At 36.3% G+C, this 24,381-nt stretch overlaps 4 protein-coding genes and 2 long non-coding RNA genes across 8 annotated transcripts; 3 read left to right on the top strand and 3 right to left on the bottom strand.

The window, feature by feature from the left end:
* Nucleotides 1-2,004, bottom strand: LOC139196496 (uncharacterized). Its single transcript, XR_011581479.1, has 2 exons — nt 1,803-2,004; nt 1-103 (listed from the first exon to the last, which is right to left on the bottom strand). It is a non-coding gene; the product is annotated as an uncharacterized lncRNA (long non-coding RNA).
* A 9,515-nt stretch (nt 2,005-11,519) lies between these two features.
* LOC103428016 (photosystem I reaction center subunit IV B, chloroplastic-like) lies at nt 11,520-14,033 on the top strand. Its single transcript, XM_070821100.1, has 3 exons — nt 11,520-12,180; nt 13,566-13,631; nt 13,726-14,033. Exons 1-3 carry the CDS (start codon nt 11,914-11,916, stop codon nt 13,828-13,830), a joined length of 438 nt encoding a protein of 145 aa, XP_070677201.1. The 5' UTR covers nt 11,520-11,913; the 3' UTR covers nt 13,831-14,033.
* A 498-nt stretch (nt 14,034-14,531) lies between these two features.
* LOC103428037 (protein LOW PSII ACCUMULATION 1, chloroplastic-like) lies at nt 14,532-17,149 on the bottom strand. Its single transcript, XM_029102550.2, has 4 exons — nt 16,880-17,149; nt 15,717-16,289; nt 15,573-15,623; nt 14,532-14,846 (listed from the first exon to the last, which is right to left on the bottom strand). Exons 1-3 carry the CDS (start codon nt 17,080-17,082, stop codon nt 15,608-15,610), a joined length of 792 nt encoding a protein of 263 aa, XP_028958383.1. The 5' UTR covers nt 17,083-17,149; the 3' UTR covers nt 14,532-14,846; nt 15,573-15,607.
* Nucleotides 17,150-17,662: 513 nt separating this feature from the next.
* On the top strand, nt 17,663-20,691 carry LOC103448698 (uncharacterized). Of its 3 annotated transcripts, none has more exons than XR_011580591.1 (5): nt 17,663-17,877; nt 17,953-18,005; nt 18,274-18,664; nt 19,303-19,392; nt 20,421-20,691. It is a non-coding gene; the product is annotated as an uncharacterized lncRNA (long non-coding RNA). The 3 variants fall into 3 exon arrangements; XR_011580592.1 differs by having other exon boundaries at nt 17,701-17,877; nt 17,973-18,005; XR_011580590.1 differs by lacking the exons at nt 17,663-17,877; nt 17,953-18,005 and having other exon boundaries at nt 18,070-18,664.
* A 295-nt stretch (nt 20,692-20,986) lies between these two features.
* LOC103428018 (probable glutathione S-transferase) lies at nt 20,987-22,140 on the bottom strand. Its single transcript, XM_070821101.1, has 2 exons — nt 21,669-22,140; nt 20,987-21,508 (listed from the first exon to the last, which is right to left on the bottom strand). Exons 1-2 carry the CDS (start codon nt 21,975-21,977, stop codon nt 21,152-21,154), a joined length of 666 nt encoding a protein of 221 aa, XP_070677202.1. The 5' UTR covers nt 21,978-22,140; the 3' UTR covers nt 20,987-21,151.
* Nucleotides 22,141-22,912: 772 nt separating this feature from the next.
* On the top strand, nt 22,913-24,381 carry LOC103409163 (probable glutathione S-transferase). The gene is made up of 2 exons (XM_008347975.4): nt 22,913-23,367; nt 23,889-24,381. The coding sequence occupies exons 1-2, from the start codon at nt 23,059-23,061 to the stop codon at nt 24,243-24,245; spliced, it is 666 nt and encodes a 221-aa protein (XP_008346197.1). The 5' UTR covers nt 22,913-23,058; the 3' UTR covers nt 24,246-24,381.

Genomic DNA, 24,381 nt, shown 5'->3' on the forward strand with positions numbered 1-24,381 from the left:
CCGGTGAGTAGATGGAAGCTTCTCTAGCTATAGCAAAATGAACATACCGCATCATCCCATTATAGGTTCCAAATTCTAGTCCTGTTGCAAGACAGACGAAGCACTACAAGAGACATAAATTGAAAAGTATCAGTCCTAAAGGTTTGTTTAGGTTTCAACTAGTTTTTCTTTATCTTCAAGACTTGCTAGCTTTACTTAATTCAATTCTATCATAATCAGTACTATATATAGTAGCATGTCTTCGAGCATGCTAAAAGCCAAACGATCTAAGAAATATAGTTACAAGTGAACCAAATATTCAGATTAAAAACAAGGAAAAAAGAAAAAGTTAAAGCAAATTTCAGGGAAGTTGATCAAACATTTTTAATTACCAACTTCCCTGCTAGCAATTCTGTAAAAAGGCTCAGAAATATAGTAGACCCATGGCAGATCTAGGATTTTCCTCAATTTAAGTTCATGATTATAAAAAGGCAACATGAAACCTACAAACAGGGATCATTATTAAGTGTACACAAATGGTAAATTATAAACCTATTTATACGTTAAAACGGTTAGGGAACAAGAAGTTTCCGTTCCCAACGAGCTATTTTTCCAAAACCGTAAAAAATCTTGTGTCGCTTATTGGCAACACCTATCCAATATCAATTAAGCTCCTCAAATTTGACGGTTAAAGTACTTCAACACGTGCAGCTATTTGGAAAACGACATTCCTTAGATACATCTTAAAAATGTTATGAAAAGATTGAACTGAATGGTCAACAACCATGCACCAAACTTTACGACATTCCTTAGATTCATCTAAAGAAAAGGACATTCCTTAGATTCATCTAAGGAAAAGGATATTCCTTTTTTTTTTTTTATCTAACACGATGGCCTGATTCCATTTATGACTATTTGGCAGGAGCGGTGCTACCACTAGCCACAAGCCAGAGCAAGGGGCCGGCGACTGAGAGACTTGCAGATCTAGGGTGTGGGTTTAGTACCGGGTCTGGGGAGAGAGAAAACGGCTTGATTCATATGTTTTCGATACATAAAATATAATAGGAAAAAGACATTCCTTAGATTCATGTAAAACGCATTACGACAAAGCTGAACTGAATGTTCAACGAACATGCAATTCAACACGTGAAGCTATTTGAATTTTTTTTACTTTAGATTCATCAAAAACATGTCACGAGGAAGCCGAACAGGATGTTCAGCGACCTTGTATCACGTACTGCTAAATATATCTTTTCAACATTAACCGATCCCAAAAGATCTTGTATGATCTGAGCACATATCTGATCACTAGTATCTGTGCAAGTCCACGAGTCCTATCCTTTGAACACTACAAGAATGAGCAACTCAATCTCAGCTTATATAACCTAATCCGAATCAATGGGCAAGGAGATGCTTATGCTGCATGGTATCAACTATCTACACCAAGAAGTTTCCCGAACAAAGCATGGTACTTATGCTTTATCGAAATAAAGATCAAAACAATTCCATGCAGTTAAAATAATCAAAATTTTTATCATCCAAGCCAATTAAACAATTTAAAACACTGGAAAACCTTTCTCTAGTAAAGAACAATGAAAACTTCAGATCTGCACTTCGAACTATCAAAACAGCTGTCAGGTAATCAAGTGAAAGTCTTTATTATTTCGTAGGATATTTTTCCATGCCTTACCCAATCAACATAAAAAAACACTCACAATAACATCACTAAATTAAAAAAACATAACCATAAAAAAAAAAATCAAATTCCAACCCAAATCTTCAAATTTAAAAAGATGATAAAAAGAGTAGAGAATTTGGAGGACCTCGACCTCGGTCCCGTCGTTCTCAACCTTCTTCCGCATCACCCAGCCCTCAGGAATCGCATAACTTCTGGGCGGTGCCATTGGTCAGGATAAGACCAACTCAACAAACTTCACACTCTGTGCAGCTCGACAACAACAAAAAGAGGGGCGTTTTATCCTTTAGGATTTGATACGAACAAGGTGGCAAACATGGTAAGCGAGGCCAGAAAGGGAGAGAGCTCGGTTGGCAAACAGGTGGCGCCATGTTTTGGCGAGGATGTGAGAGAAGGTAACGTAACAAAGATGATGAGGAAGAATCTTATCTGGGTTTTAGCTGGTTCTTGAAAGAGAGAGAGGGAGCTGCGTGTTTTCTGTGAGGGGTGGAGAGAGAGACACAGAGCGAGCCAAAGTTAGGTTTTATGGGAAAAGCAGCCGTTACTGGTTTAATTTTGACTGTGTGGAAACTATTGTGTTAAACGGGCCAGGCCTAGATGGTTGGGCCATTAGAAGAGTCTAGACTAACAAATATCCTTCAAATAAATCTGAGAAATTGTTTGAAATTATGAACATGCAAATCTAAATTGTAGAAATGATCGCTTTAAGAGAATTTCATATATATATGTTTTTTTTAGTACACCGATATATTGTACACTAAGTAGAGGGAGACTTCGGTTAAGCTACACAATGGGCAACCTAATTTGGTATCGAATTCAACATCCACGATATTTGAACCTAAAACCTCTCACTTACAAGTGAAGAGGAATACTACTAGACCGTAGATTTGAGTGACTTCATCTATATATGTTTTGTATATGCTTGATAAAAAAAAAATGTCAGTTATTTGATCGATATGGCATCACTATTTGAAAACGAAAATAAACCTTAAAAATATTTTTCAGCAAATTAGAAAAAGGTTCACTTAAACTTCCTAATTCTGAGTCCTATATCACATAGGGATCCCATTACATATTTGTTTTTGAAAACTTATAAGATAAATTACATTAAATGCATTGAAACTATAGAGAAAGATCCAAACTTTAGTGCAGAGAGTACACCCCACAATTTTAATCTATTAAGATATTTTTAGGGTAGTATTAACAATCCACAGTTTTATGAAGACACCCTACACTTCAAAATTTTCACTGAAACTTCCTTTTTACCGATATTGGAATTTAAGGTTACAAGAAAAAAAAAAACAACCATATAAATATTTGCCAGCAGCCAATCATCACTACACACCCATCCACTCGCATGGCACCACATTCTCTAAAGTTCATCTTCTTGTTCGTATGAATTCTCTGTAACTGATATATGGTTTCAATTGCCAAGGAAGCTACGCTTGTTGATTCGTTCTGCAATTTTGATTTTCTTTCTGGATGTCTATGTTCTGCAACTCTCATCACGGATTCTAGCAAGTAGAGAATACAAACCCTAATAATGAGTAAAGACATTCATTTGCATAAAGCTTTTTTCTGTTGCGATTGTACAAACCCCATAATTTGGGGATTTTCTTTGTTAAACTGAAGTGAAGGATTATTACGTACTTTTGCATTTTATTAGGGGACGAGGTTGGTGAGTTTGGGTGTTGGGAAACTCGAGGTGATAGAGAGATAGAGACGAAGAGAGGTTGGTGATGCGGTGGCCGGCGAGGGCCAATGACGGAGATGACCGTGATCGGGTTTAGGGTTTAAGGATGGGTACGTGGTCATCGAATATGTTTGGCTTTCCTTTTGTTTTATTTATATTAGACTTGTACATAGTTTTTTTTTTTTTGTTTTGTTCTCTTTTTTTTTTTTTTTTTTTTTTTATATATTTTAAAATTTCCCAATGTTAGGTTTTGGAGGGATTTAGGGCTTTTAGGGTTTCATGGTCTTTTGTGCAATTGCGATTTTGGACTGTAGGGGCTTGAGACCTTCAATTTCCTAAAGAAATCGTACTCCGGAGTCGGAAGTCTTGGCATCATAGCTGCTTAATTGATTTTGCATCAGATTATTACCTTTTGGCTTATTAATTGAATTGTCTCTAGAATTGGCATTTAGTCTTAACTTATCCCTTAAAACTGATTTTGTCTCACTTTGTCTCCATAACTGTTATTTTCAACTCATTTGGTCTCACTTCACTCTATTTTGTTAAAGAAACATTAAATTCAATGGTATTTTAGATATTTTACTTTCTACACACCACTTTTAATGGAATTATCACTGAAGTGTTTAATTATATATTTGAGAGGTTGAATGTTATGTTAATCGGTTGTGAGTGGACCTAGATAAATCAACAACATATATATGAGGAATCCAAAAAACGAGGGCATTGTGATCAATTTCAGTCACATGGAGGAGTACAAGCTGTTGGTGCTTCACACTCAAAGCCAAGCAGAATTTGTTGCCCCACAAGCTCATTCTCAACCACAAGTACAAGCACCTAATGAACAAGCTCATGCCCAGTGGAACATGTGATTCAACAATGTGAAACTTTTGGTTGCAAATTGTGCACATTTGCTTTAGATGATTTTTTTTTTTTTTTTTTTGGTTTTGGGTTTGCATAAGAAGCATATTTTGGATAGGTACCGTAATGGTTATTGTGGGATCATTTTTTGTGCACCTGATCTGAGATCTTTTTTTATTTTATTTTTATATATTGGTGAAACTTGTAGTTAGCCCAATTTTGATTAGAAAGATCTCATATTTTCTTTATGTTGTAATGAGTATTTTTCAAGTGCAAAGTTTCCATTAAACCCATAGATAGATGTCTTGCAAGTGAAATGACTCTAAGAACAAAATCGTAACCCTTATTTTGGTTGATATAATGATCGTATTTCAAGAATTCCATTAAAAGAAGAGTGTAAAAAGTGAAATGTCCAAAATGCCCTTGAATTTAAGGTTTCCTTAACAGCATGGGTTAAAGTGAGACCAAAAGAGTTGAAAATGACAGTTTCAAAAGGCAAAAAGAGACAAAACCTGTTTGAAAGGGTAAACTGAGACTAAATGACATTTTAAGGAGGCAATTCAATTAATAAGCCTCAACTTTTCAAAAAAAAAAAAATCAAGTGCAATGTGAAAAGTGAACTTGACACATTTTGGAAAAAGGCAATGAAATAAAATACAAATTCACATCTTAGGATTCTTTGATTTTGATTATCAAGATTTGTAAATTTGGCTATTTTCTTAGAGCGATCATCTACAAGAAGGATTTATTTTTTCTTACAGCTGATCATCTACAAGGAGATGAAAATTTAAAACAAGAGCGTCAAATTCAACTTGTGCAGTCAAGTTAGGATTTGAGAGGATTTTAATAGATTTTGAGTGATGGATTTCATAGGATTATGTGACTTCTACAAAATTCATATGGATTTTGAAAGATTTGAGAAGATTCATATAACAGACTTCTATAGATTTTGATAGATTTTACAGCGCTGAATTTTGACCGTCAAATAAATCAAATGGTGATAAATGTACATAGGTCATAAATCTAATCAAATGAAGCTACATTTGATTCATGTTGGGGAGCTGCATCCTTGCTCTACCAAAGAATAGCACCTTCAGCTGACCAAATTTAAAAAACAAATACAATTTCATTCGATTTTCGATAAATGTACCTAGGTTATAAATCTAATCAAATGAAGCTGCATTTGATTCATGTTGGAGAGCTGCATCCTTGCTCCACCAAACAATAGCATCTTAAGCTGACCAAATTTCAAAAACAAATACAATTTCATTCAATTTTCAACAAATACAAAATTAGGTATGAGATAAAATGATCACAAGTCTGTGAAAGATTGTTGCTTTTTGTATAGATAAACAAAATTGAGCTTGAGATAAAGATTGCTAGGTTTTTTTAGCCGCTAAAGCCATTAAATAAAGGGGTGTGATATCCACACACCCCATTTTACTTCTCACACACCTTTTTAATTTTCGGCCGTCGGATCAGATGAATTGAAGAAGATCAACAGACAGAAATTATCAAGGGTGTGTGAGAAGTAAAATGAGGAGTGTGGATAGCACACCCCTAAATAAAGGGTACCATAAAGCTTGAAAATTACCCCTCAAGAGAGGACATTAGTTCATACATTTGCATGTATTCCTTTAAATGTCTCTTCTTTTCTTTAAGAGCTGGGCTTTTGCACTATGTAATCATAATACTTGGTCCTTGAGCTCCTTTAAGAAGAGAATGCTTTGAATTGTATTATATTCTTCTCAATAAGAGGTACTTATAGGTTTACAACCCTAACATAAATGGAAAGAGAACTAATTACAAGTGATTACATGAGAATACACGGAATTACAATCAGTGTTCTAAAAAACGCCTAGGCGCTGGGCGCCTAACAACCGAGGCGTTTTTGGGCAAATCGGGAGGAAAAATCGAGTTAGGCCTAGGCGGGCTGGGCGATCCTAGGAGGTTTTTTTTTTTTTTTTATATTAATTGCGTGCTTTTTTCTTTTTTGGTTTCATGGTGGTATACTTATGGAAATGGTGTATCTAATTTGCAAATGATGGATTTACTACAAGTTCATCCAATACTTATGGAAATAGTGTACCTAATTTGCATTTTATCATTATTTTATTATCCATACAAGTATAGTTTTTTTTTAGGTGTCAATATGCACTTATTTACAAGATATACAAAAAATTTACCTAAATCCGGCTAGGCGTTGCCTAGCCGCCTAGGCGCTAGGCGCTAGCCCGCCTCCTGACTAGCGCCTAACGTTTTTTAGAACCTTGATTACAATCAATTAAGGATCCTACCTAAATTACAAAAGTCAACACTTCCTCTCAAGTTGGTGCATATATGTCGCTCATACCCAACTTGTGTAAGAAACTTGAAAACTTGTGACTTGAAACAGCTTTGTGAGGATATCTGCCAACTGATCTTCTGTTCTTATCGCTGGTACTTCAATTATTTTCCTTTCCAATTTTTCTTTGATGAAGAACCGGTCAACTTCAACATGCCTTGTTCTATCATGTTGTACCGGATTATATGCAATGTCACGGCCAACTTTATTATCACAAAATAATTTCGTGGGCTGATCATGTTGTATACCCAAATCGCTTAACAGAAGCTTAAGCCACAAAATTTCACAAATTCCCAAAGCCATACTTCTGTATTTAGCTTCTGCACTGGAACGGGCAACCACATTCTATTTCTTACTTCTCCATGTAACCAAGTTACCCCCAACAAACATAAAGTAACCTAATGTTGAGCGCTTATCGTCAATTGAACCTACCCAATCTGCATTAGTATAACCTTCAACACTAAAGTGATTATTCCTTTTAAACAAAATTCCTTTGCCCGAACTTCCCTTCAAATATCGTAATATTCTCATCACGTCATTCATATGTTGTTCTCCAAGATCATGCATGTATTGACTCACTACACTCAAGGCATAAGCAAGGTCCGGTCTTGTGTGTGCCAAATACATCAAACGACCTACTAACATTTGGTATCTTCCTTTGTCAACTGATACTTGATTAGAATCAACACTAAGTTTCAATCCTTCTTCTAATGGTGTAGCTACTGGCTGACAAGCTGACATGCCAATTTCGTGCAACAAATCAATAATATACTTCATTTGAGACAAGAAAATTCCAGAACTGCTTCTTGACACCTCAATCCCTAAAAAATATTTCAAGGATCCAAGGTCTTTCATTTCAAATTTTGTAGATAGGTATCTTTGCAAGGCCACACGTTCTTTCAGATCATTACCTGTTACCACCATATCATCTACATACACAATAAGTGTATTAAGCTTCTCATTCTGTCTTTTCTGGAACAAAGTATGATCAGAGTTACTTTGTCTGTAACCAAATGCTCTCATAGATTTTGTGAATCTTCCAAACCATGCTCGAGGAGACTGCTTTAAGCCATACAAGGATTTCTTCAACCTGTACACCTTTCTATTGTATTTATCTGGAGCATTACATTTAAGTGGAAGATTCATATAAATCTCTTCTGTCAAATCTCTATGCAAGAAGGCATTCTTCACATCAAACTGCTGTAAAGGCCAATCAAGATTTGCAGCCAAGGACAACAAAACACGAACGGTGTTGATCTTGGCCACATGAGCAAATGTATATGTATAATCAATTCCATATTTTTGAGTGTATCATTTTGCTACTAGTCTTGCCTTGAAGCGATCAACTGTCCCATCAGCTTTATACTTCACAGTATAAACCCATTTACATCCCACAGGTTTCTTATCATTCTCATGAAAGGCAACATCCATAGTGACAAACAACTTTTTCGTCGAAGGGTCATAACAACGATATCCTTTCTGATTTGAGGCATACACCACAAACACACACCGTAAGGCCCGAGGTTCAAGCTTACTCCTCTGCTGTTTATGAAGATGAACGAAGGCCACACAGCCAAACACATGAGGTGGAAAATTGGGGACTGCAGGAGCATCAACGTGTGAGGAGAGAGCCTGAAGTGGTGTTTGAAAATCAACGGATCGGGATGGAACACGATTAATGAGATACGTAGTTGAGGTAAGGGCTTCTCCCCAATAGGATAACGGGAGATAAGCCTCGAGCAAAGAAGCACAAACAACCTCCAAAAGCTTAATGTTCTTGTGTTCTGCAACCCTATTTTGTTGTGGAGTATATGGGCACGTGGTTTGATGAACAATGCCATGATGATCAAGAAAGGCACGAAGGTCAGAGTTAACATATTCACCGCCATTATCACTCCCGAGAACCTGTATGTGGGACTTATATTATACTTGTACCATTTTATAAATTGCTGAAACAAAGAAGGAACTTCACTTTTGGACTTCATCAAACATACCCAAGTCATACGTGTGCAATCATCAATAAAAGTAATGAACCAATGAGCATCACGAAACATAGCAGTTTTAGATTACCCCCAAACATCAGAATGAATTATCATAAATGGAACTGAACTTTTATTCATACTGGATGGAAATTAAGTACGATGACTTTTAGCCATTTCACAAACACCACATTTAAAGCTAGAAACATCATGCATAACAAATAGGCTAGGAAACAACCTTCGTAAATAGCCGAAAAAATCATGTCCAAGTCAACGATGCCACAACCAAACCTCCGAAGCTTTATCCCTCTCCCCATGAGATCCTTCCATGACAAGAGCTTGACTCAAATTTCGAGAACTGTTCGATGTCAGCTCCAAGTAGTAGAGCTTTCCCCTCCGAATACCATAACCAATCGTCTTACGAGTCCGAATGTCCTTAAAAAACACAAAAGGAAGGCCAAAAATAACAAGGCAATGTAGGGCAATAGTTATTTGAGTAACAGATAATAAATTATAATCAAGGGAATGAACAGTAAGTAAGGGGTCAAGATTCAGGGTATCAGAGAGGGAGACATCGCCTTCCCCAATAATGGGGACAACATTACCATTGGCAACACGAACTATAGTATTGGTAGATGGTTTTAGGGTTTGGACCTGTCTAGAATCACAAGTCATATGTTCAGTAGCACCAGAATCAATTATCCATGTACTATTCATAACAGATGCAGAAATTTTTAAAGCCTTACCATCATTGCTTGTATGATCAGAATCTGCCTTAGCTTCAGCAACCAATGCACGCGACTTGAATCGGTCACGATTGATCCTACTCTCATGTTCATGTTGATTAGATCGATGCATAGTGAGTACGTGAGTACGTGATGCAACAGTGGGTCGTGAGTGGATGTAGAGATCGGTTCGGTGAACTCCGGTCAGCAACGACGGCATCGCTTGCTGGTCGGATGGGCACGGTACACAACTGGATGCGCGATGGTCTTCGGTGGACTCGAATCAGCAACGATGGTGTCGCTCGCTAATTTCACAATGCTGCACAACAGGCTGCACAGCGATTTCTGTTCTCCAGACAAATTGCGATAATAATAATTTTTTTTATTTTTCTTAACCTGTCTCTGATACCAAGAAGAGAATGCTTTGAATTGTATTATATTCTTCTCAATAAGAGGTACTTATAGGTTTACAACCCTAACATAAATGGAAAGAGAACCAATTACAAGTGATTACATGAGAATACACGGAATTGCAATCAATTAGGGATCCTACCTAAAATACAAAAGTCAACACTTTAGACCATTTCGACGCCATATGAGAAATGATGCAACACAACATCATATTTATCCATACATGAAAAAATTGCAGAGACGAAGGAAGAAGACAAGCAAACAAAGTAGGTGGCAGGCAATGAAAGGAAGGGAGAGTCAGACATTCAAAGAGGTATCTGGATTTGAAATCCTAAGGTGTGAGGTAGGATTTTATTTGGTCTTGATTATATATACTTCTTACTCGCAAATTCCACAAAATCCACAACTTAATGAAATCCTACAAATCTTTAATTTTTTTAATACACTTAGATTTTGATGGATTTTAAAAATCCTTTAAAATTCTTTAGTTGACTACACTAGGATTTGCATGAATTCTAAAAATCCTTTATAATCCTTTAGTTGACTACATTAGAATTTTAAAGTCTCTTCAAATCCGAGATTGACTACACCCTCCTTAGACTCACTAAGCAACAAAATCTTTAACACATTTAAAACTAATTAAGTGACTAACTATAGGGTTTGGATTAACCTGTGGCCTGGGTCTTTTGGAGGCGTTGTGATGGGGATAATCGGGTATCGGAGCTCTGAATCCCAAGAAAACCTCCATGTGATGGAATTCTGATCTGCATTGGATCTTTGGCGTTCGATTCGGAAGTATTATGCATCATGGTGCGGTAACGTAGACTGAGAAGTCTGTGATCAGAACCATCAGCTAAAACCCTAGCTTTGTTTTCATGTTTTGATTTTGAAGGGAATTGAAGGAGTTTCGTACGATCCCAAGTTTTGCCAGGAAATATTTGATCTTGTTGGCAATTGTTGTAGTAGGGGAAGCCTCTGACTTTAGTTCTGTTTTTATCTTTAAAAAATAAATCATTGTTTAGTGCCCATTTTACCGTCTCTACCTCTTTAACTTGTTTATTTTATTTTATGAAAAGTTGTACACTATCTTCTTATAAGCACTAGTTGTGTTTCCCTTACAAGAAAGCTCCAGAAATCTAAATTTTATCGTACTTCAATATACAATGAAGATGAATGCTACGAACAATTATCTAAAAATAATTGTTTCTAATTTTCCATTCCACAGTATATGGTTTAGTATTGGGTTTTGAATTATGTTTTGGTAAAAAAACTATGATTCGGAACATGTTGGATATGGAATAGATGAGAGAGATAAGAGATAGACGAGAGAGAGAGATTGGGAGTAGAAAACCAAGTCATATATATTATTCTTGTCTATTTACAGGCTTAGGACATAGAAATATGCTAACTAATTCATATTACTCATTGGCTCCAAGTCAACAACCACATAATTAATAGGGGTGTGCTATCCACACACCCCAAATTACTTCTCACACACCCTTATTAATTTCTATCCGTTGATCTTTTTCAATTCATCTGATCCGATGGCCGAAAATTAGAAGGGTGTGTGAGAAGTAAAATGGGGTGTGTGGATATCACACCCCAATTAATAATATTAAAAAAACATTAAAAGAAATTAAGAAGATTTTTTGGTGGTTAATGAATGATTTTAGATATTTTTCTTGAAAATTCAATTCTTATTGTGGCCAATTTAATGAACCGAAGAGAGAGGATGCGGCAAGAGAGAGTGGAGAAAATAAAGCATACCCAAATTATAGGATTATGTTTTTTTTTATGCTAGTGCATTTATTAATTTGTAGTCTTAAACTCATTCTACCAAGAAAACTCATTCTACCAAAAATTTACTCAATCAAACATATATTAAATATTAATATAACAATTCCATCATTATTTAGAAGAATTTCACGGCAAGAAAAAGAAAAATGTTGGTTTGTCTACGCAGCAAGTCCACCCGCAAGGATGACATATAATCACATATTATCCAAACATAAAGGATATGGTGCACAGGTGTCATCACCCTAGTGGAGGCAACGAATCATCTCGCGTTGTCAGGATCAGATAATTCTGTTTTCCCCAATAGCAATACAAACTCAGTTCATTCAAAGCCTCTCAATTTTTTGTCTTAATTTTATATCCATTAACTTCTGCCACAATCTTACCACAAACACACACACAGTTTAGTGACTAACAGCAGCACAGAAACAAATATGGCTAGCTGTGGCATCGCATCAGCTGCCTCAGGCTTTGTGGTAGCACCAAATGTTGCAACCACCAACGCAGGCTCAACTTCTAGCCGAAATAGCATGCTGTTTTTCCCATCAAAACCCAACACCAACACCAGAAGCAATGCTAGGTTTGTGACCAGGTCAGCAGAGGAAGCCGCTTCTCCGACGGCAGCCACCAAGACTGCACCAGAGGGGGAAGCCACCCCTAAGCCTAAGCCACCACCAATTGGACCCAAGAGAGGCACTAAGGTTAGTTCAAGTAAAAAAAAAGCAGTGTTCTTTTCTAGTATTTGTTTTAGTGAATTTTGAATGGTTTGGTAGTTGCAATTGGTGAATTGAAAAACCTAATTGAACCCAGAAAAAAATAGACTTAAAAACACTAAACACTTGCTAAAGGGCTTGTAATGAAGTTGTTAAGAGTGTTCATTCTCGCTTATGAGATTCTTTGTTTTGATATTCACTCATCCAATATCGTTTGCATAAAAAAAATATCGCTATAAGCTTATATATGCTATCTCAGTTAATTCTTAGCGGCTTAGAGGTCCAAGTATTTATTAGTCTAATTTTATTTAAGGGATACTTTGGATGCGGTCCCTAGCTATCAATATTCTTTGATTGAAACTTTGTTAGTTTTTAGTTTTTGATTGAGGTCCCTGACATTAATGTAATAATGTAAGTTACTATATTTTTTAAATTAAAAATTGAAAATTGAAATTTGTAATTGTTTATATTAATGAGATTTTAAATAAAACCCATAATTTATGGGATTAAAAATAATAAAATATAAATTATACTGTCTATTATATTGTGTGTGTGTATACATATATGTATGGGTACATTAACCAAAATTAACAAAAAAAGTTATTGTACCAAAACATGGATACATTCTCAAATCAATGAAAAAGAATGTACCCATATAAGTTTAAACATGGATTAAAAAATTTGAATGGATTTTATATTAAAAAAGGGTATATTTTACATATAACAAATTGATATATATGAGAATGGGTACATTGATGATTAAAAAAATTGAAAATTATATGAATGGGTACATTTAAGATTAAAAAATTGAGAATCTTTATATATATATATATATAACTAATAGGTACAAACTTAATTTAATTTAATTTTTTATTATTTTGAAAATGTTTGAATTGAAAATTAATTAGAAGTTTAATAGAGGTGTGAGTATTAAACCCTAAATTAATTACTAATTTTTATATTAAAAAATTATATAATAAACATGTAAATTCATTATCACATTAATGTTAGGGACTTGAATCAAAATTTGAGAACTAATAAGGTCTTAGTCAATAAACAGTAAAAACTAGGGACCGGATACTAATTTTTCCTTTATTTAAATAGTCCAACCAGACTGAGTCACAAATGACACCTTATTATATATATGTCCTTTAGTACAAATTCTACGATAGAAAACGGTTTTATTTAGTTTTAAATTTTAATATGTTCCAATTCCAAAGGATCCCAAATTGAAAATTTGTAATGCTTCTAAGTTTTCTAACTAATATTATTGCATGAATATTAAAACATTGCCCAGTTTCACTTGGAGGCTGCAACTTTTCTATTTTTTGTATGAATAATAAGCTAATAACTTTATATACTTCCATTAACAGGTGAAGATTCTGAGGAAGGAATCCTACTGGTTCAAAGGCATTGGATCTGTTGTAGCTGTGGATCAGGTCTGACCTATCTCTCCCTCTCAATTGAAATGAAAATGAACATGGAAAATGGTGCGCTTTTCTTAAAATTTCTGTGTTTATATCCATTTTGCAGGATCCGAATACCCGTTACCCGGTCGTGGTCCGGTTCAACAAAGTTAACTATGCCAATGTGTCAACAAATAACTATGCTTTGGACGAGATTGAAGAAGTTAAATGAGTTTGTAGTAGCACTGTAAATTGTAATCTTAATTACATTCTCCTTCTATCAATTTCTTCCTAGTTGTTGGTGCCCCTTATTTTTGTATCATACTCTGTGATTTCACTGCATGCTCAAAATCCCAATCGATCGATATAAATTCATAGAGTATTATTGTATTTTCTAAAATTTCCACAAGGATTGATTGCAGATTAGCTTCGCTATATTTTTGTCCATACAGCTCTTTCCAAGTATATAATATCATAAGAAAAACTATCCTACATACCGCGGTTCTCTCTTTACCATTGTATCTTTATCTCGCGATAAAGAGAGAAGTGGTATATCAAACTGGTTTTTTTTGTTTTTTTTTTATGGAAAATGATTTATGCACTCACTTTTCTCCTTATACATTCTGACCCTTGTCATTTTTATCGGTTCTCCTTTCATTTATATCTAAAGAGCGTAAACAAGCAAGCGTGTGCAAGGGGTGAAAAACTTGCGCAAATAACTTCTCTTTTCCATTAACAAAAAAATCATTAAACAATTCCAAAGACGATTTCCAGAACCCAATAGGCAGGACTCGTTGTTCAAACATAAGCATTTTATGTTTCGGAATGTGCAAATCCTTGCGGGCACCAGGATGTTTGTTTTACGTGTTTGGCCGAAACAAAAAACCATATAGTTAAGCTTAAGCACCCAATAATGCAAGAGAGTCGGGAGATACTCAAAAAATCGATAAGCATGCAAGTGCTTATAAATGGCACATAACACCACAATATTCTCAACAGACTGCAGAGTCATGACAAGTAATGAATCACTAGAAACTAATCTATGTCATAGCAAAGATTTCAAGAAATCCAGAACTAGGAACTAATCTATACAAACGAAAAATATTTTCTTAAACTCTTCCATCAACCCCGTCGAGGAGACCAGACCACATTCCCTTTACAGGTGGTAACTGCGCAACAAAAGCATTCCAAGGTGGGTAACCAACGCCACTGCCACGAACACGACCATCCAGGCGAAGAGATATATACCTGGCAAAAAAAAAAAAATTGATGTAGAATTACTCAAGAAGTGATCTTATGCGAATTTTGTTGATTATTGGCTCAAACAAAGTAGTCTAAAACCAACAATTGATTTCGGCTACTTTTGTGGTCAAAATTGTTGGTTGGCATGCTACATGTGGGAAACAAAAATTACATGCAATTGTGCCTAACTCTTTTGACTTGATGGTAGGCCTTTGGCCATTGATGTCTTTGAGAAGCTTTTCTTTGGCTATAAAAGGGGAGCAAGGTGCAGCCCATAAGCATTGTAGAGGAGAACAAGGAAGAGAGAAAAATAGCAAGAAGCCATTCGGCATAGAGAAGAATTTTCTCAAATTGTCTTGTTTTGTATTTTTGGTTTTCTCTTCCTATTGTAAGTGTGAGAGCTTGGGTTATTCGGGTCTTTGGGAAATTGAGTGATAAACACTATTGTATGTTCTCATTGATTATAGTGGAATACTCCGTCGTCTCCAAACTGGATGTAGGCATTGCCGAACCAGTATAAATCTTGGTGTTCTTGTTGATAGTGGTTTTATTCTGTTCTATTTAACTATTCACTTACAGTCGTATGCCGCTTCCGCACAACAAATTTACCCAAGAAAATAGACTCATTGGTTAAAAGCACAAACTATACAAACTGCCATAATATGATATATTAGGCATACGGCATTTGGCTAGTGGATTAAAGGTAAAAGCAAGGATGGAAGAAACGCTTACACGGGAGAGTCAGAGGTAACACCGGCCAGCTTCTTTTATTCGTCCAACCAACTACAATATCCAACGAAAAAATGAGTGTTTTTGACGAGAGAATAAGAACTTGTAAATGATTAAATCATTTTGTTTTGAAAAAGGTTTACTTACTTGGTCCATTCAGTGACATTAATTGGAGTCAGCTGCCAGAGTCTTTTCCTCTTTGCAGTAATATCCTTAGCCTCTTCACTTTCTTCAAACTCAAAACTAGGTACGTTTCCATGCGTAGCCAAGGGCACAACGAGCACTCCTCTTTCCACAGGCCCTTTAGTGAAAGGCTCACTTCGATTGAAGGATTCTGTGATGAACGATGCAGGGCCAGCACATATTACCAGCCGAGCAATCCCTCTCAAAGAGCTAAGGAGAATGACTTTCTTTTCAGAAGCACGAAGCTTAAGATTCGAAAGGTTTTCCTCTCGAGAGAGCCTAGCAATCTGTGCATCTTTGGCCTTGTTCTCCCTCAAATACAAAAATGCAAAGAGAGACACTGCTCCAAGGTCTTTGCCAAGACCCTTGGCAATTTCGGTGGCATCAAGTGCTCTTGATGGGTTTGTTCGTGCTGCAATCAACTGTGTGGTTGCTATTAGTCCTCCTAAACCACCACTTGCAATGAAAGCAAGATAGAAAAACATTCGAACGGAGCGAAAGGGAGTGAGAACTTCACTCCTGATCCTGGCTGTGGAACTGAGGAACAAACAAACCTATGATTACAAGAAGCCTAATGTGTAAACTAGAAGCTGATATAGCACAATGCATTGGATTGAAAGGCAGAGAGCCAAAGAACCCAAGTTGCCAAAGATGTTGAAACCGGGAAAACCCCAATACTAGTCTATCTACTTCAATTTAGAACCAGTTCCGTTCATAGTACAAATAGGTAGAACTTATCAAATATCCCAGAAAATTGATGCAATGATCTTGAAAATTTCAAATTTGCAACACTATGGCACAACTACTACCAATCACAGATGTTCATTTGGTCATGTCCCAACAATCCAATTATCCAAGAAAACATTAAGATATGGTGTAAGCTTAAATCTAAGGAAATATGCACATGTAAAACCTGTTAAAAGCTTTTAATAAATAAGAAAATAACCGAAAGGACACTAAACAGACAATAACAGGACACTAACTATGTTATGTATACACTTTATCGTCTGTCTAGGGTCTCCAATTATGTTTTCAATTAGAATTTGTAATCTATTCTATTTGTGCAGAACTGCCCTTAAATGAATCATACGAAACAATCATTCTCAAAATACTGGAAAAGGGAAGACCTGATTTCAGTAGGAGAAGTTTGCTTATCAGTTGCAAAGCATGTGATGGTTGAAGACTTATGCTTTGAGGTCTGCAGAGTGAGAAATGGTGCATTTGTACAAGAGAATGACCAGAGGGTCGTTCTGATTCCACTGCTGAGTTTGTAGTGAGTGTGATTTCGAGGTTTGAGGATGTGTAAGGGAGAGTTTGCAACAGAAGCCATGGCCACCGCTTGAATTCAGAGTTCTTGTGTTGCTTTTTAGAGTTTGGCAATGGTTTCTTGGGAGGCCGCATTTGGATGAACACAATACTGTCACCTCCCACAACCCAAATGGTAGTAATTACAGCCAGTCTTATTTTCTCTCTTAACCTTTTTTTCCCTTTTGTTTGTTTCTTAGGAAAATAGAAAAAAAACACTTCCCCTGGAAACGGCAGTGTTTAGCAGCATAATTAGTTATTACTATATCACATTGTGTTATTGATTTACATATTATAATATAAGTATGTAACATGATTAATATGTCATGGATGTAGAAATTACGAAATATATTAATAAATATATTTATGTGTTATAACATGATTTTATTAGTGATATCATGTAGCAATGTGATTATACTGAATCGATAAATTTTTTATTGCGACAATCATAACATCACATGTTGTTTTGTATTCCACGTTTTAAATCAATATATACACATGTTACTATAAGAAAATATGATAATTGCGACATCTTTTCTACTACGCGCGTGATGAGGCCCTCGCAATAACTATTAAATTTCATTATTTTCTGTGCGCTAAACTTTGGCGCTCTGTTGTATGGGACATGAATAAGTTCCGTCGCACGCACCTCTGTTGTGAATAAGTAGAAGAAAAGAAAAAAAACTGCACGCTCTCATCTCCCTCTCGCTCTCCGCCTCTCTCGTTCTCGTTCTCCGCCTATCTTCCTCTCTTCAAAGCATATAGATCATTCTTTGCCACTCTTGCGACAATCACTGATGCTGAGACACAATTGAACCAGGTAAGGATTTATGTTTCTTGTTCCTCTCTCAAATCTCCCCTTTCCCTAACCCTAATGTTTTTGGTCAGCTCTCAGTTTTTTCTTTTTGCTGCTAGAAATTCGAATTCAACCTCATCCTTTCTCATTCGGTAAGATTATTTGAGGAATTATCTTCTAATTTGTTTTTTCTTGGTGTTGTTTCATCATTTTCAGCAAATTCCAGTCTTATCTATTCTCCATCAGTTCTCCCGTTGTTTAGGGTTTTTTTTTGTCTTTTCTATGTTCAATTTCATCAGTAATTGCTAATATTGTTGGAGGATTTTTTTTTTTTTTTTTGTTGTAATTGGAGCTAGTCAAAGAAGTATGCTGGCTTGGTTTTGTTTATTTATTCTTTAATGGCACTGGTGACTCAATTAGCAAGAGAAGCAGAAATTTAGGGATGGATTAATTGGAGAAGGATGAGTAAGAAAGCATTGATGAATGCAGAGACAATGGCGGTGCTTTTGTGAAGAAGCACGGAGTGGTCAGAAAAAGGTGAGATTTGTAGAGGAAAAGGAAAGAACTGTTTGGAAAGGAATGGTGAATGATGAGTCGAAATCAGAGCAAGACGGAGGAGAAAATGGAAAGCGGGCCTCTAAGAAAAGTGAGAATGGCGTGTAGTTTAAAGGTAGAAGATAAATTGGGGCATTCTGATGACATCGATACAGAGTAAGGTTTGTGAAGAAGCAAGAGAGTAGGTTATTTTCTTACGGCCATAAAGGATCATACAAAGTAGGAAGAAAGAAAAGTAAATAAGCAGTCCAAGAAAGTAAGTAATTTGTAAATTCTATGTTTATGTCATTTGTTGTCAATGTTGTGATTTATAATGTAATTGATCTGGTATGCAAACATAATTGGTATATTATGTTTATGTTGTCATTTGTTGTGACTGTTGTATAAAAATCTATGTTTATGTCATTAGTTAACGAAATTGCCCAAGCTCGCCGCAGAGAGTGTAAGAAGAAACGATTATGTATTCCTTGCATACAAAAATGCCATGCATTAATTTGCTCTATATCTTTTAATATTTCTTATTAGTAACCTACTAAGATGTTGGGTTAATTGAGTTCGTTTTGTTAGAATGGCCACCACCTTTTGAAGTGAGTTGTCTGAGTAGAATCCAGTAAATGACGTTTGATTAAGTGTTATGATGTCATCCGCATTCAACCATCATGTGTTTGTAGTGAGCTTCTACTGATTCATGTATGTTAGACCATTAATTCTATTATTACATTAAGAATTACTCCACTATTTTATCTTTAAGAAATGTAGCTACTTTCGTGTTGTTTTGCTGTAATAACTTGGTCTGTATAAAAGGCTGATCTACGTTATAAATTGGTGTCTTACTGTTCCCCTCCATCTTTGTTTCTTGTGTTTTTTCCCCATATTTTGTTCCTCTTTCCCTAGAAATTGGCTTGGTTGGGTAAAAGCTACTGCTAAGGTCGAGTGAAATCAGATGTTGCTGTGATGAGTTGCATCAAAATTCCACTATAACAGGCAGTGGCGGATCCAGGAAATAATGTTTGTGGGGTCATAGCGCGCGCAGCGCGAAATTTTTTTTTAGCCTCGTTTGGTACTTCGGACTGTACTGACTATTTCAGTAGGATAAGATAAATAGTCGTCGGATAGTACTAACTACATTAGTCGGGCGTTTGGTGCAATGTCGAATTAATCTGGGCAGGGAACAATAATAAATTTTTTTAATAATTTTTAACAAAATAATTGGTGTTAAAATGAAAAAACTCACAATATAAACAAATGAAATTGGGGCTTTTGATTGTATAGGAGTCGGGTAGGAAGGCTGGGACTGGGGGGGGGGGGGGGGGGGGGGACATGGTGGGAATTTATTTTATTTTTTTTTTGTTCGGCCTGGACCAAAACGACGCCGTTTTGCCCATCTGTTTTGAAAAAAAAAGAAGCGCGCGCGAGCACTGCTTCTTCTTCCTCTTCCTGCCCAGTTTTCGCTCAGGGCTTTTGTCGAACAGTTGGCGTGCCTCCGACCCCGACGACCCCAGCTCCAAGAGGTCGCATATGGGAGCTTCAAGGTTGTTTCCATGGTTTCCAAGGGGTCGTGCGACCCCGACGACCCCACTGTGGATCCGCCCCTGATAACAGGTAATACATAAAATGTCTAGGTTGAGTTCCATTTCTTGATATGACATCCGGTCATAAGCTCAGATATGGTTTTATCAGTGGTACTTAAATTGTTCTTATGAAAGTAATTATACAAATAGAGGTCGCACTTGGTGCGATGGCAAGTGTCTTCGCCCATGAGCGGTAGGTCTCGGGTTCGAGACTTGGGAGCAGCCTCTTCCTAAATGGGGGTAAGGCTAGCCGACATTCATCTCTCCCAGACCCTACGTAAAGCGGGAGCCTTGTGTACTGGGTACGACCTTTTTAAAGTAATTATACAAATGCTAGCGTTGTGCCGTTTGTTATAGTTGTATCAGTGGTCTGCAAGTTACTTTTGTTCCTTTGTCATGATTGATATCATTTTTGTGGTGGTAAATTCTTGTCAACTACAGAGACTGGAAGATGAAGAGGAGAGGCATAAAGTTTTGGAAGGAAAAACACTCAAGGGGATCTCTTGCTAGGTCCGACAGAGAAGCACTGGTCTAATGTAGTATTGTAGACTATATAAATGTCTGATCATGTATATGTGTTTAATTACTCCAAATGAAGTACATTACAATCTCAAAGATTCCAAATAAGTGTTTTTCATTTTGTAAATTATGAATTGTAACATTGGTTTGAATTTCATTTTAGTTTGGAACCTGTAGTACAATTTCACATGAATTTTTTTTGTTGAAGCTGTTAAAAAAATATTGTCATTGGCGTCCAATTTGACGCCCAATATTTTTTTTTAAACCTGGTGGCAATTATTTGCGACACGTTACTTGCCGTTGCAAACCCGTAGTAAATCGTATTTGCGTCGCACTCACAGTGTCGCATATAATCGACCAACATTTACGATGCATAGTTATTGCGATGTGTTACTTGCCGTCGCAAGCCCGTCGTAAAAGGTATATTGCGACGCTTTTGGAAGATTTTGCGATGGATTTTTACCGTCCGAAAAGGCCCTTTGTTGTCGTGATGATTAAACTGATAATATCATATGTAATGTGTGACAATTACACTGAAAATGTCAGAAGTTATGCAATTCACAAATTACTTAGAATAGCAACAATTATTATGATATCTTTTTCTTAATCCACTTACATATATAACGGCTAAAAAGATGCAAAAAGAAAGCAAGTCAAGGCCTTGAAGCAAGAATCATCTCCCTCTTCTGCTTGTAATTCACGAACATTTGATCTGCAGGCTGGAGGCTCTTTTTGATTGCTGGGTTTTCCCTAAAGTTGTTAATCCAATTACATAAGCAAGGGAACTCACTGGCTTGCAGCACTTTGACACCAACCACTTGTTCAATCACTCCAACAGAGGAGGCTATAAATCCCAAGGCCAAGTCAGCCAACCCAATTTCACTGCCACCGAAAAACTCCTTCTCTCCCAGAGCTTGCTCTTCCAGGATCTTGAGTAGATCTCTGACTTCTTTTGCAGCCTTCTCATGTTCTTCCCCATCAGCCACAAAGAATTTGGCAAATGGTACGCTCTGCTTGATCACACAAATTGAAATTTGCATTTGATTAGTAATGACCGAAAAGGCAGAAACTCCAATAATATATAGAAGCAATATATGTTATGATGTCAGATTGTAAATTTGAATTACAATATATATATATATGACATTGCTTGGCATATATAATGATCACCTTTTCGTCTATAAACTTCAACCAGAACCGCGCCAACGCTCTCTCATGAGGGTCATTTGACAGGAGGGGATTCTGGGGCCAAGTCTCCTCAATGTACTCGAGGATCACACTGGACTCAGCGATTGGCTTCCCGTTGTGAACGAGTACTGGGATCTTTTTGTGAACTGGGTTGTAATGCAAAAGCAAATCACTCTTGTTAGCCAAATCCTCTTCTATGTATTCGTACTTCACACCCTTGAGCTCTAGAGCCCATACCACTCTGGAACTATATGGACTATGCCAAGCTCCAAACAGCTTCACTTCTTCCATTTCTTGTTGAGTTCTTTGCGTTCGTTAAATGTTCGAGTTCGGCCTCCTTATACAACATGATTCTATGAATAAAGCTTTGAAATATCCTTTTGGAATAGTCAACCGGATGTTGCATTGTTTCTTCTTGGTTTCCTTCTTGACCAATTGAGATGATTTTTCAAGCAATTTAGGTGTGGCATATTAAGAATAGTAATGGAAGGCCCACGCGTTCACGTATTTGAAAAGTTGTCTTGAACTTGATTACCTTAGAATATGCAGGATTTCCTAGCTATTGTCTGCAGACGGCTGTGGTCCTGTGGATATCGTATTTAACAGGCCAAAGAGGCAATCTTTCTGCTATTCTCAATTTTTTATTGAGAATATAAAGTTTCACGTCGTCTTGTAGAATTAAATAAAAGTTATAAATTGAGAACAATATTGATATTTATCAACTTCCTGTTAAATTCCAAACAGCAGCTTCACTTCTTCCAACTTTTTTTCTTGTTTAATTTGTATTCTAAATTCCTCAAGCCCTTGGCCCCCTTATATGTTATGATTCTTTGAATACATAAAGCTTTGAAATTTCCTTTGGAGTTTAACAGGAAGTTGCATTGTTTCTTCTCGGCCTCCCTTTTAACCAAATGAGATGACTTTTCAAAGTAATTTTGAGTGTTCCCCAAGAACACCAATGTTTCTGTGCCAAGTATTTAACTCCAACAGTCAATTGTGGACTATGTACACGAATTTCCAATTTTTTTTCCCCAGACAGGATAACAACTTAATGTTAAATATTTTGAAAGATATTTTACAACGGGCTAATGCATTTATAGCATAGTATGTCAAATATAACTAATATGAATGTAACATTGAATATATTATCATTAGAACGTTGAGATGGTAAGCATTGTTTGTTAAATTCTCAATATATATAGTATGTATGAAAGAAAAGTATGTATGAAAAAGAAAAAGACTCGCACCATCTCCATTCGTCCTTTTCCTTTCCTCATTTCTCCTATCCCACCAAAAGCTTATAGAGACCTATAAAGCTAACGCATTGGTGAGAGCAAATTAGGAAGAAGAAAAAAGCAAGTACTTTACAAAAATGGAAGAAGTGAAGCTGCTAGGTGCATGGCCTAGTCACTTTTGTTACAGAGTCATATGGGCTCTAAAACTAAAGGGTGTCGAGTATGAATATGTCGAAGAAAATCTTACCACCAAGAGTGAACGCCTTCTGCAGCATAACCCAGTTCATAAGAAGATCCCTGTTCTCGTTCATGGCGGAAAACCAATCCCAGAGTCCACTATCATTCTTGAATACATTGAGGAGGTTTGGCCACAGAACCCACTGCTTTCGGATGATCCTTATGAGAGGGCCATGGCTCGATTTTGGATTAAGTTCGAAGAGGACAAGGTGAGAGTCATCAAATTTGTTCACAAAATTTTGAGTTTTAAGTAATTCAAATCTAGACCCGCTTTAGATTTATTTAATTTTAACAAGATGCTCATATTCTTAATTATGAACACGTCTCTTTGCAAAAGTATTTGATAAAAAACTCTGGTCAGCATAACATAATTGTATCTCGAGGCGATATTTATATTTGGACTACAATCTTGATCCTAGAAGTCTAGAACAACCACTAGACAAAAATTTGGCCACATGTATTTAGAAAATGTGACAAATTTTAACATGACACGTTATAAGTGAGTAATAGTCTCATAATAAATTCTCTTTTGGTGTCCCTCTAATCTGTTACAATTATCCTAAGCCTGACTTGTTTACTAACTTTTTATTAGTTTCTTTATAACATCTTAACTGTAGGCTAACTATATATTGAAAATAATCTTGTCGTCAAATCTGTTTACCAAATTATTTGAAATGTTTCATGGATTCACATGTGTATAGCTAATCAAATATCAAATTGAGCCTTGCAGAGTTCAGTTTTTATTGCATATTTTCGATCAATTGGTGAAGAGCAGGAGAAGGCAAAAAAAGAAGCCCAAGAAGCGTTGAAAACAATAGAACATGGACTTGGAGATAAGAAATTTTTTGGAGGGGAGAAAATTGGGTTGGCAGACTTGGCTTTGGGATGGATAGCTGGTTGGCTAGGAGCTATGGAAGAATCAGCTGGTTTAAAGTTGCTAGAACCAAATATGTTTCCTCACTTGCAAACTTGGATACGCAATTTCAAAGATGTGCCTGAGATCAAGGAGAACATACCTCATCATGATGAATTGTTGGCTTATTTCAAACCCCTAAGAGAGAAGTTCATTGCATCATCAAGATCATAGACTAGTTTTTAAATCGAATTACGCTATTGTTAGTCTCGTCTATATGCACATGGCTCAGACTGTGATGCTTAATAGGTTCCGCAGTACATCAACAGTTAGAAATCGCTCATGATCGCGAAAGTATACTTCCGAAACA

This window comes from Malus domestica, chromosome 05 (genome assembly GCF_042453785.1).
Source record: "Malus domestica chromosome 05, GDT2T_hap1".
Lineage (NCBI taxonomy): Eukaryota > Viridiplantae > Streptophyta > Magnoliopsida > Rosales > Rosaceae > Malus > Malus domestica.